The 12,950-nt window shown below is 43.3% G+C and overlaps 1 protein-coding gene across 1 annotated transcript in view; it reads right to left on the bottom strand.

The window, feature by feature from the left end:
* Positions 1-12,950, bottom strand: part of usp20 (ubiquitin specific peptidase 20) — a 50,824-nt gene that overhangs the window by 37,398 nt on the left and 476 nt on the right. Inside the window, exons 2-7 of the mRNA XM_056290248.1 lie at positions 12,469-12,569; positions 12,044-12,097; positions 11,030-11,092; positions 10,682-10,822; positions 8,044-8,146; positions 1,018-1,087 (exon numbers count right to left, since the gene is read on the bottom strand). Of these exons, the coding sequence (XP_056146223.1) occupies positions 1,018-1,087; positions 8,044-8,146; positions 10,682-10,822; positions 11,030-11,092; positions 12,044-12,097; positions 12,469-12,552 (515 nt within the window). The 5' untranslated portion in view covers positions 12,553-12,569. The remainder of the gene's footprint in view (positions 1-1,017; positions 1,088-8,043; positions 8,147-10,681; positions 10,823-11,029; positions 11,093-12,043; positions 12,098-12,468; positions 12,570-12,950) is intronic.

Below are 12,950 nucleotides of genomic sequence, written 5' to 3' on the forward strand. Positions count from 1 at the left end.
GTGTGATTCCATGATAATAGTTTGGGGTTTTTTTGTGGAAAATGGACCCAATCACAGAAAATTAGAGAGGCCACACGATCATGCAGAAAAGTAAAAGTACTGCAAAGCCAGGCATATCTTAGTTTTGCGCCTCAGTGCTTTCCATATTGATAACACAACCACTGATTTAAACTGTAGCCAAAAAACTATGGGGGAGGGGGGTTACGCTCTGTCAAGTTTCAGCTTGAATGTTATATGTAACATTACTGCAACAAAACATATTTTTGCCTTAATGATTCTATTGAATTCCACCTTTCATGTTTCAACCTGAAACAAACAGAAATTCAGCCCTTTCTATTCTTGTTTACATTCCTGTTTTGCAATGGAGAGCAGTTTGCACTAACTAATGAATTGTTGAAAGCATTTTTTACTTTAAGACTTAAAAAGCTGATTAAGACAATTAAATGAATAGAGGCTGTTTTCCCAAAGACATTCAGCCTTGTTTTTTGTTTTAATCAAAAGCAACTCAAACATGTTAACTTTTCTTAATGGCTGCAGAACATTGCAGAAATTAAAAATTCACAATTGCAGAGATCTATAAATCCTATGCAAACTTCCAAAAAAGATGTACACTGTGGCGGACACTAGGGGCTATGCCTCTCACCCAGCAGGGCTGTGAGCTGGGGGCGTGGTTTACGTTCCCGGGCTTTCTGGTGCAAGGTTGCTCCTGTTTCAGTTTGGTTTTGGAGCTGAGGAATAAAGTTCAAACTCGCCTTCGTCTCCTGTGTTTTTCCTCATCCTGCCACATTGGTGACCCCGACGTAATGGGGGAGGCTGTGTGGCGGACACTAGGGGCTATGCCTCACAGCCCTGCAGGGTGAGAGGCATAGCCCCTAGTGTCCGCCACAACACCAAATTTATGAGGGTTTTGTCTAATAAGAAAACATGTACAAACATACACACTGACAGGAGAGAAAGCACACACATCCCCCGTTTCTGAACATTATGTACTGAAACAAAGAGAGGAGATGACCTCACCAGTTTGACAAGGCTTGAAGAGCTGCATTCATGTAACAGGAATTTCCAATATTTTTCATTCCTGTAAGGCCTGAAAAAAATGTAGCGACCAGAGCAATGGATTAAATTTGATGATGGATTAAAATGGATTGAATTTATGGACTATGGATTATTAATTAAAATTAAATTTAAAATTAAATTTAAAAATTTAGAATTTAAATTAATTTCATTTCATTTAATTTAAATGTAAATTTAAACTTAATGGATTTCTACTACTACTACTTTCGGCTGCTCCCGTTAGGGGTCGCCACAACGGATCATCCGTTTCCATTTCTTCCTGTCTTCTGCGTCTTCCTCTGTCACACCAGCCACCTGCATGTCTTCCCTCACCACATCCATAAACCTCCTCTTTGGCCTTCCTCTTCTCCTCTTCCCTGGCAGCTCCATATTCAGCATCCTTCTCCCAATATACTCAGCATCTCTCCTCCACACATGTCCAAACCATCTCAATCTTGCCTCTCTTGCTTTGTCTCCAAACCGTCCAACCTGAGCTGTCCCTCTAATATAATCATTCCTAATCCTGTCCTTCTTCGTTACTCCCAGTGAAAATCTTAGCATCTTCAACTCTGCCACCTCCAGCTCCGCCTCCTGTGTTTTCGTCAGTGCCACTGTCTCCAAACCATATAACATAGCTGGTCTCACAACCATCTTGTAAACTTTCCCTTTAACTCTTGCTGATACCCTTCTGTCGCAAATCACTCCTGACACACTTCTCCACCCACTCCAACCTGCCTGCACTCTCTTTTTCACCTCTCTACTGCACTCCCCGTTACTTTGGACAGTTGACCCCAAGTATTTAAACTCAAATGCCTTTGTCACCTCCACTCCTTGCATCCTGACCATTCCACTGTCCTCTCTCTCATTCATGCATAGGTATTCCGTCTTGCTCCTACTGACTTTCATTCCTCTTCTCTCCAGTGCATACCTCCACCTCTCCAGGCTCTCCTCAACCTGCACCCTACTCTCGCTACAGATCACAATGTCATCCGCGAACATCATCATCCATGGAGACTCCTGCCTGATCTTGTCCGTCAACCTGTCCATCACCATTGCAAACAAGAAAGGGCTAAGAGCCGATCCTTGATGTAATCCCACCTCCACCTTGAACCCATCTGTCATTCCAACCGCACACCTCACCATTGTCAGACTTCCCTCATACGTATCCTCCACCACTCCTACATACTTCTCTGCAACTCCTGACTTCCTCATACAATACCACACCTCCTCTCTTGGCACTCTGTCATAAGCTTTCTCTAAATCTACAAAGACACAATGCAACTCTTTCTGGCCTTCTCTATACTTCTCAATCAACATTCTCAAAGCAAAACTTAATGGATTAAATAGGTTAAAATTATGTATTATGGATTAAAATGTTAATTTAACAATTATAGAACAAGTCACAAGCAGACTTTACAGGACCAAGTAACACTGTACTGCTATTCATATATTCAATGATTTTACCAGAAAACAAGATATTTTACACTCCTTTTGACATAGTCCAGAGTGAGCATTCACTTCGAATATCAGTTTGCACAATTGACTGGTGTATTAAATCAGGTACTGTCACTGTGGTACTATAGAGGACATCAGGCTATACCATCATGGATCTAGAGGACCATCTCTCAAGTTACACCACTTACTAATCCACCTAAACCTGCTATTACAGGGTTCAATCTATGTGTGTGTGTGTGTGTGTGTGTGTGTGTGTGTGTGTTTGTGTGTCATTGGGGTTATTAAGTGGCCACCTTCCTCTGCTGATATTTTGTTAAATTACACCAAGGACATCTCAGGAACATTCAACAATGTGATCCAGTGTTCTAAACCACCCCCATCTATGCCCACTTTTAGTAGACTCAACAAAGCTATGCCTGCGTTATCTAAGGTCTGAACAGAACAGAACAAAATACACTTTATCATTTGTACATGCATACAGTGAAATTCCCTCTCTGCATTTAACAAATCCTAGCTGTGTACCAAGAAGCAGTGGGCAGCTGCTGTGCAGCATTCAGGGACCAACTCCTGTTATTTCTTCCTATTGCCTTGGTCAGGGGCACAGACAGGAGTATTAACCCTAACATGCATGTCTTTTTGATGTTGGGAGGAAACTGGAGCACCCCGTGGAAACCCACGCAGACACAGGGAGAATATGCAAACGCCACACAGAAAAGACCTGGGACAGTTTGGGGTTCGAACCCAGGACCTTCTTGCTGTGAAGCAACAGTGCTAACCACTAGGCCACCATGCCACCCACAGGACATACCTCACAACACTACCTTGTCATGCACTTGAGCTGACAGCTAGCACATGTTGTGCTTACATAGTCTACTTCCTAGTCTCAACAGCAATATGTTAAAGGAACAGTTGATTGCTTGCACAAAATGGCCTGTTCAGCTAATCCGTAACCAGATTAAGTATCAAACTTAATACCCCTGCCTGCGCCCCTGATCACGGCGGTGACAAAGAACTGGAGTTGATCCTGTGAGGGCAAGTCATATATGATTTTTGCTTACTTTTAATCTTTGGCCATGTATCAGCTATACTATATTCACATTGCTTGGATGGATGCTTGGGGCTCATGTGTAAACAGATCCAAGGTGGTACCACAGAATGCCTTCTCCTGTGTGAACTAGTGAGGGCCTGTGAGTGACTGTTGGTTGATAGCAGAGGAATGTGTGGGAAACTCACCGAGCATAACAAAGTCTGTACACAGTAGTTGGAGAAATGGCCTTGATGGGATGTGAGGTGGAAGACATGAGATAAGGAGGGAAAGAACAGACAACTGCCCTATAAGAGAGACTGTACTGATTTGCATATTTGTATTTGTCTGCAGAGTCATGGCCTTCAATGACATGGCCACTGCTCTAAACACCGAACCAAAGTCTTGGGAGCTTGAATCCGGCGTGGATGTATTTTTTCACTTGTGCCTCCACCCGCTGATGGCTGCGTGTCTGTTATGCATGTTTTTTTTTTGCTATGTCTAGAAAAACGGCATTAGTGACACTAGCCCAGGGGTCAGGAACCTTTTTGACTGGGAGAGCCATAAAAGCCAAATATTTCTAAATATATTTCATTGAGAGCCATATAGTATTTTTAACGTATAATAAATTCAATATGTCTTACTTTTAATGCGACTTCTGGTGCTGCATGGTTTTGCTGATGGCCTTGTAGTCTGGTTCATACGTGGTGAGGTTGAGCTTCATGCAGGCGTTGAGGCTTCCATCAGTTAAATGTGAGCGTAGGTTGGTCTTAATGTTCCTCATATGCGAGAATGACTGCTCACATGCATATGTAGAGCCAAACATGGTCAATACGGCAATACTCACACGCTGCATTGTGTGGTATGTCACAGGAAGCTCGTTCCAAGTTTTAAGAATCAGCTGGTCTTCAGGTTGAAGATTTTTCATTTCTGTCCACTTGTGTTCCCTCGCCAGCTCTGCTCGCTGTCGCGCAAGACTTTCCAACTCTCCATTAAGTGACTTGAACTTACTCATCCACGTGTCTGATGCCTTCAGGTCAGCAACTTCCAGCTCAAAGTCTCCGATAGAGACCCCGGGGATGCATGTCAGGTCGATTTTGTCCACTGCACACTCATGTGGATGAGTGATGAACTTGAAAAGACCAGTGCGCGCACGAAATTCTCCAAAACGTGCTTTGAATGACTGCAGGAGATTGGACGTAAAACCAGCTAGCTGCTGGAGATCCAGATGTTGAGTGGAGTCACTTGCTAAACATGCATCTCTAAATTGTTGCAGTCTTTCAAAGTGCAGAAGACGACCTGGTTCAATGTCCCAAGAAAGACTTCCAGCTTGCTTTCAAATGCAAACACTGCTTGTTGAAGGGATGAGATTGTATTTCCAATACCTTGCATTTTCACATTGAGCTGGTTCAGATGGCCAGTTATGTCCACGAGATAGTGAAACTGCAGGAGCCAGTCAGTGTTGTCTAGCTCAGGATGCTTGACGCCTTTCATTTCAAGAAAAGTCCGGATTTCACTCAGGCAAGCTGCAAAACGGCTGAGCACCTTCCCCCTTGACAACCAACGCACGTTGCTGTGTAAAAGCAGACCGGGATAATGATTCCCAACTTCTTCTAACAGAGCTTTAAACTGGCGATCATTTAAAGCTCGGGCAACAATAAAGTTGACCACTCGAATGACCAGCTACATCACCTCGCCAAGCTCCTGGCCACACGTCTGAGCGTAAAGCGCCTCCTGGTGCAGGATGCAATGAAAACCTAGGATGGCGCTCTTTTCATGTTCACGGAGAAGCGCTACAAATCCTTTGTTCTTCCCCAACATACAGGGTGCACCATCAGTACAGACAGAAATAAGTTTATCCATCGGTAGTTTTTTTTCTTTAGCAAACTCCATGAAAGACGTGAATAAATCCTCTCCTCTTGTTGTCCCTTTCATTGGCAAAACAGCCAAGCTTTCCTCACGCAGCCTGCAATGCACGGTAACCATCGTATTTTTGTCTTTTCGCCATCTTTTCCGTTACAAGGGTTGAAGCGGATAAACTATAGTTGGCTATCTGATCAAATTGATTTCGTCACCTTTACAATGACCCGGACATGCTCGCGAGCCATTGGTTCCCGACCCGACCCACGGGTGACCCGTGAAATTTATCTTCAAAACTAATTTCTGTTTACATTAAAATGACACAGTATTATTAAGAAATATCACAAGTATTTTAAAATCAGTTCCAAACTGATTTTTTTTTTCGACTCAAAATTGTCTGGGAGCCATATGCCGTCACCGTAAGAGCCATATATGGCTCGCGAGCCATAGGTTCCCGACCGCTGCACTAGCCCCTCATAACCTGTACAGAAGTGGAATGCTGTTAGCTGATCACCAGTTTAGTTAAAGTAGCCTACTTATTTCCCTGCAGTATTCAAAATATGCTCATAAGTCATGAGCACTGAACAGTTCTGGCCTTTGGATAGAATTTGCTTGTAAAACCTAACGTTTGGGGGCAGCACGGTGGCATAGTGGTTCGTACAGTCGCCTCACAGCGAGAAGTTCCTGGGTTCGAGCCCCGGGGTAGTCCAGACTTGGGGTCGTCCTGGGTTATCCTCTGCGTGGAGTTTACATATTCTCCCTGTGTCTGCAAGCACTTAAGTATCTAGGCTAAAGTGTAACAATATTGTAAGAGATTTTTGTCTCGCTCCTAATTTAATGTCAGAGTGCAATTAAATAATTGCTGCAACAGTACATGGGCGCCACACTATGGTTGCCCACTGCTCCTAGTGTATCGGCTGCCAGTGTGTATATAAAGGATGGGTTAAATACAGAAAAAAGATTTCATTGTATGCATGTACAGTGGCAATAAAAGTATCTTCTAGTTGACTTCTTCTTCTTCTAGTTGGCTAAATCACAATTAGAATCAACATTAACTACAATTAAGTTATACTAACAGACTTAAGATACAGCTGAACACTGGCCAGACATTGGATTGTATCCACTACTGCTACTACTAATACTACTACTACCACTACTACTACTACTTTCGGCTGCTCCTGTTAGGGGTCGCCACAGCGGATCATTCCAATTCTATTTCTTCCTGTCCTCTGCATCTTCCTCTGTCACACCAGCCACCTGCATGTCCTCCATCACCACATCCATGAACCTCCTCTTTGTCCTTCCTCTTTTCCTCTTCCCTGGCAGCTCCATATTCAGCATCCTTCTCCCAATATACCCAGCATCTCTCCTCCACACATGTCCAAGCCATCTCAATCTTGCCTCTCTTGCTTTGTCCCCAAACCGTCCAACCTGAGCTGTCCCTCTAATATAATCATTCCTAATCCCTTCCTGGATGTATCACAATATCAAAATAAAAGCACTAATGCAATTGGGCTGACAGCTACTCTTAGAACTTGATCATATACACTACCGTTCAAAAGTTTGGGATCACCCAAACAATTTTGTGTTTTCCATGAAAAGTCACACTTATTCACCACCATATGTTGTGAAATGAATAGAAAATAGAGTCAAGACATTGACAAGGTTAGAAATAATGATTTGTATTTGAAATAAGATTTTTTTTACATCAAACTTTGCTTTCGTCAAAGAATCCTCCATTTGCAGCAATTACAGCATTGCAGACCTTTGGCATTCTAGCTGTTAATTTGTTGAGGTAATCTGGAGAAATTGCACCCCACGCTTCCAGAAGCAGCTCCCACAAGTTGGATTGGTTGGATGGGCACTTCTTTGAGCAGATTGAGTTTCTGGAGCATCACATTTGTGGGGTCAATTAAACGCTCAAAATGGCCAGAAAAAGAGAACTTTCATCTGAAACTCGACAGTCTATTCTTGTTCTTAGAAATGAAGGCTATTCCATGCGAGAAATTGCTAAGAAATTCAAGATTTCCTACACCGGTGTGTACTACTCCCTTCAGAGGACAGCACAAACAGGCTCTAACCAGAGTAGAAAAAGAAGTGGGAGGCCGCGTTGCACAACTGAGCAAGAAGATAAGTACATTAGAGTCTCTAGTTTGAGAAACAGACGCCTCACAGGTCCCCAACTGGCATCTTCATTAAATAGTACCTGTTAGAGCCTGTTTGTGCTGTCCTCTGAAGGGAGTATAAGTGTGACTTTTCATGGAAAACACGAAATTGTTTGGGTGATCCCAAACTTTTGAACGGTAGTGTATCTTATCATATTTCTTATTTATGGCATCTATGATGTGTTGACTTGAGCAATTGGTTTAACCTTCAATAATCCTTAATTTAATAATGACAAATTTGATTCATGGAGCTCCTGTTCAATATGTTTGAAAAGAGGCTTTCCAATGTTATTTGTTTACCTCAATGATTCATATAAAATGTCGACCTACCTCTGTGATAATTAGAGCACATCATTTCAGGAATAATTTAATTTAACAACATAAAAAGTAATCTACATTAGTAGAGGACAACTACTGAGCCTTGATAACTTAAGGAGCTGCAAGTATGCTGCTAAATTGCAACAGAAATTATGACAAGAGTTATACCTCTGGGTTTAAGCTCATCCTCCTCTGACTCCGAGCCATCATCTTCTGCAACAGCAATGGGCACTGCTTTTAATGGGTGACCTGTTGGATGAGGCGTTGCATCCTAGGAAAATGAGTTGAAATACACAAACATTAGAGGAGCAATAGGCGGCCGTAGATTTTGGGTAGAACTTAGAAATATTTTCAAATCCTTAAACCGAATTTGACACCGCCCTTCCCAATCAGAAAGCACCAGGATGCCTCCAAAGCCACGCCCAGAAAACACATGCACGCGTCGAACACACCAGCTGATTGAAGTCAAGCATTTCACCTGAGACAAGCATCATTCTGAGCGGAGCCGAATTAGCTGTGCCGAATGGATGTCACACACATAGGAGAAAACTAACTTTATTATTATAATGAACATAAACAACTAACATGTCGATCGTTAGCACTCACACTTAGCTAGCAGGCAGCTATGTGTTAGCAACCAGCCTTTGTGTACGCGCAGCTGTTATGCGCATAACAAACGCGTGTGTCACTGAGGGTTTGATAGACAGCTTGCTCGTTCCAATCATTTGACTTGGTTGTTCGTTTGATTGGATGTCGTTGTTTTAGCTCCTGCCCCTTACAGGAACGACGGATTTTTTTCATTTCAGGGTCAAACATCTTATTTTTTTGAGTATTATCGATTACTGTCGAGATATAATAAGACATTTAAATTTTTGCCAAAAATCAGCGGCTGCCTATAGCTCCTTTAAGGTAGATAAACAACATCTCATCTCATCTCATCTCATCATCAGCCACTTCTCTGGGGTCGGGTCGTGGTGGCATCAAGCTAAGTAGGGCACTCCAGACGCCCCCTCTCCCCAGCAATGCCTTCCAGCGACTCCTGGGGGATCCCAAGGCGTTCCCAGGCCAGATTGGACATGTAATCCCTTCAGCAAGTTCTGGGTCTACCCCGGGGTCTCCTCCCAGTTGGACGTGCTCGGAAAATCTCCGAAGGAAGGCGCCCAGGAGGCATCCTAATCAGATGCCCAAACCACTTCAACTGGCTCCTTTCGACGCGAAGGAGCAGCGGCTCTACTCCGAGTTCCCTCTGGATATCTGAGCTCCTCACCCTATCGCTAAGGCTGAGCCCAGACACTCTACGGAGTAAACTCATTTCTGCTGCCTGTATCCGCAATCTCACCCTTTCAGTCACTACCCAAAGCTCATGACCATAGGTGAGGGTTGGAATGAAGACTGACGGGTAAATTGAGAGCTTTACCTTCCGGCTCAGCTCCCTCTTCACCACAACGGTCAGGTAAAATGTCCACATTACTGCTGATGCTGCACCAATCCACCTGTCAGTCTCCAGCTCCATCCTACCCTCACTCGTGAACAAGACCCTGAGATACGTGAACTCCTTCACTTGAGGCAACAACTCATCCCCAACCCGGAGGGAGCAATCTACCATTTTCTGGTACAGAACCATGGCCTCAGACTTGGATGTGCTGGCTCTCATTCCGGCCATTTCACACTCAGCTGCAAATTGCCCCAGTGTGTGCTGGAGGTTGTGTTCTGATGAAGCCAACAAAACCACATCATCTGCGAATAACAGAGATGCAATTCTGAGATTCCCAAAATGGCCACACTTCTCACCTTGGCTGCGCCTTGAGATCCTGTCCATGAATATCACTGCATATGGGGCTGCATAGCCACAGACCGATCAGGGTTCTCATGATGACCACTGTCCAAAAAAGCACCTACAATGGGCATGCGAGCGCCAGAACTGGACCATGGAGCAGCGTAAGAAGGTGGCCTCATCTGAAGAATCACTTTTTCTTTTACATCATGTAGACGGCTGGGTTCGTGTGCATCATTTACCTGGGGAAGAGATGGCACCAGGATGCACAATGGGAAGAAGGCAAGCCGGTGGAGGCAGTGTGATGCTCTGGACAATGCTCGGCTGGGAAACCTTGGGTCCTGGCAGCCATGTGGCTGTTACTTTGACACGTACCACTTACCTAAACATTGTTGCTAACCAGGTACACCCCTTCATGGTAATGGTATTCCCTGATGGCAGTGGCTTCTTTCAGCAGGCTAATGTGCCCTGCCACACTGCAAAAATTGCTCAGGGACGGTTGGAGGAACATGACAAAGAGTTCAAGGTGCTGCCTTGGCCTCCAAATTCCTCAGATCTCAAGCCGATTAAGCTTCTGTAGGATGTGCTGGAAATTCAAGTCTGATCCATGGAGGCCGTACCTCACAACTTGCAGGACTCAAAGGCTCTGCTGCTAAAATCTTGGTGCCAGATACTAGAGGACAAGTTCAGAGGTCTTGTGGAGTCCATGCCTCAACAGGTCAGAGCTGTTTTGGCAGCACGAGGGGGACCTACACAATATTAGTCAGGTGGTTTTAATGTTTTGGCTGATCAGTGTAAAGGTTAGGTGGTGGTTAGGTTTAGGATTAAGGTAAAGTAGTAGTTGACCCAGCTTGTCTCTATGCCGACGTGGGAGTCATAATATATCTGCCACCTCTCTTTACAGATTTGAAAGGGTACCTTGTGCATCATACTTTGACATTTTGGCTAAATATATGACACCATGGGATGAAAATGGATACAAAAAATTGTGAGCATTGTGAGCTGGTTGACTTTTTCTGAGTAAAACCATACCTGCTCCATGGTTTTACAGTGGTGGGGTCTCGGAGCCACAGGCACCAATGAAGGCCTCTGATCCAGAAACACCTCTCTCTCACACACATAACACCAGATCCTGAATGTTGTCAGGTTCACAGTCAGGTTGTGCTTATTAGTCTAAAGAGAGAACACACATGTACACACATGCATACACACATACATAAGCACACAAAATAATAAATATATATATACACAAAATAATAAATCAATACTTAAATAAAATAATCAATGGAACACTTTGCCACTGTCAACCAGTGAGCCAGGGATTTGACAGCAGTTGAGCAGAGACTCGCATGGTTATTTTTTAGAAAGGAAAAAATTTACCTGTGCATGCAGGGTGCTGTGATCCGAATAGGATTCTCCACAACCAACATATGGGCAGTCATTCTGCATTACAGGAACAATTTTTTAGGTAAGTTCCCTTGCATAAACACATATAAAGAGGAGTATGCAGACAGACATGCGCACAGAAACATGTAAACCTGGATACACAGGCAAGCATACATGACTGATTACTATCCCATTGCACAAATTTACCTTACATACAAATCCATAAACCACTGGCAAACAGACCAATTTTACACTGCATTTGTTACTATACTGTTGACAGAATTAATCATATAATATCGCGATATGAAGAGATGGTGGTTAAAATCAGTTTAAAGTACTTTTAACTGCACCAATCCATTTTACATTCTCTAAGCCACGTTTCTTAATCAATGTCAATTAAATGAACACTTTGAAAGATAGTCTGTTAAAATTCACTTGAGCTCTGATTCAATGATTTAACCAACTGCTCACCATCCAATTTGCAAAAATTAGTTTCTGTCTAATACTAACACCAGACTGTGGAGCATTCTAATTTTCTAAGCATTCTAGTTTATTTATCTCGGTGTTGTTAAAGTACTTAGCTATTTCAAGTTATTCTGCCAGTTTGTACTCCATTAAACACTCATTGAAATATTCCGATATCATTATCTCTGCCAGGCGGTAGCCTGGAGGGGATTATGCATTTGGTCGTGTGTGTGTGTGTGTGTGTGTGTGTGTGCCTAATCTCACAAACTACTGAACCTAAAAATGTGCCTTGATTCCTTGTATCTTTCAATACAATGCCAATGCTTACTGAACTTCAAGGTGTTATGTTGGGAACAACAAATGGTCTTAGTGCTCACTTCCAGCAAAAGCTATCTATCTATCTATCTATCTATCTATCTATCTATCTATCTATCTATCTTGTATATTTTATGCATTGATGAATAGAAACTGATAGGATAAATTCTAAGGCTAAAGAATCCCTTTCCACTGAAAGGTTACAAACAAACATCTGTCTCCCCTTACCTGCAGACAGGCCCACAAGTTGGGACCACCAACCACACATGCCTGGCAGGTTCCCTGCAGAGGGAGGCAGAGAACAAGAATAGAATAGAATAGAATAGAATAAACTGTATAAGCCATGCATGTGGAAATTTATGTTATCCATCCATCCATCCATTCAGCCACTATCCAAACCGCTTATCCTACTGTTATGTCAAATTAAAAGCAGGAACAGAGTAAACAACTAGTGAAACACAGCATGAACAACGTAACGGAGCCTCTAGTAGTACATATTCCAGTTCACTGCTATCAGCGTCATAATGTTCACTAGGTCAGCGATACACTTCTTGACTTGACAACTCTTTCAAGGTACTTCCACTAATAGACGTGGGGAAAATACTCGGTTAACTAACATCTTGTCGGACTTGTTAAGACAGTAAAAGACCAACCTCGGATTTTTTGAGTAGCTCCTCTTTGGTTACCTCTCCAATGGAAACCAGATGCGGACAAACGTCTTGTTCGGCCATTCTCATAATTCTCTGCTGGGGGTCTAACAAAATTAAAGGGGGAGCAATTACAGCCAACACCTAGCGAAACAGGGGACAGTCGCTGTAGGCTAACGCTAACTCAGGCGAAACAACAGGAATGATACGACATCCAACGCGTCCTTCTGGCTAAAAGCGCAATCAAGATCGTCGCTTTGAGCGTCTTGGCAAACGGAAAACCCTTAGTGATGTGTCGATAATAAGATCAACCCGTCCACCCGCAATTTCTGCCTGCAGATTACGAGGCCTCGTTTTCTCGGCGAACGCTCGGGAATCGTTTGCTAGCAGCGGGGATGACAAAATTAGACGGGAGGCTATATATTTACCAATAGAAACGGCTGTCTCGTCGATATTGGGCGTTTTTCATTATTTTGTTTCTGCAGACA

The sequence above is a fragment of the Lampris incognitus genome, chromosome 12 (assembly GCF_029633865.1).
Source record: "Lampris incognitus isolate fLamInc1 chromosome 12, fLamInc1.hap2, whole genome shotgun sequence".
In the NCBI taxonomy this organism is placed as follows: Eukaryota; Metazoa; Chordata; class Actinopteri; order Lampriformes; family Lampridae; genus Lampris; species Lampris incognitus.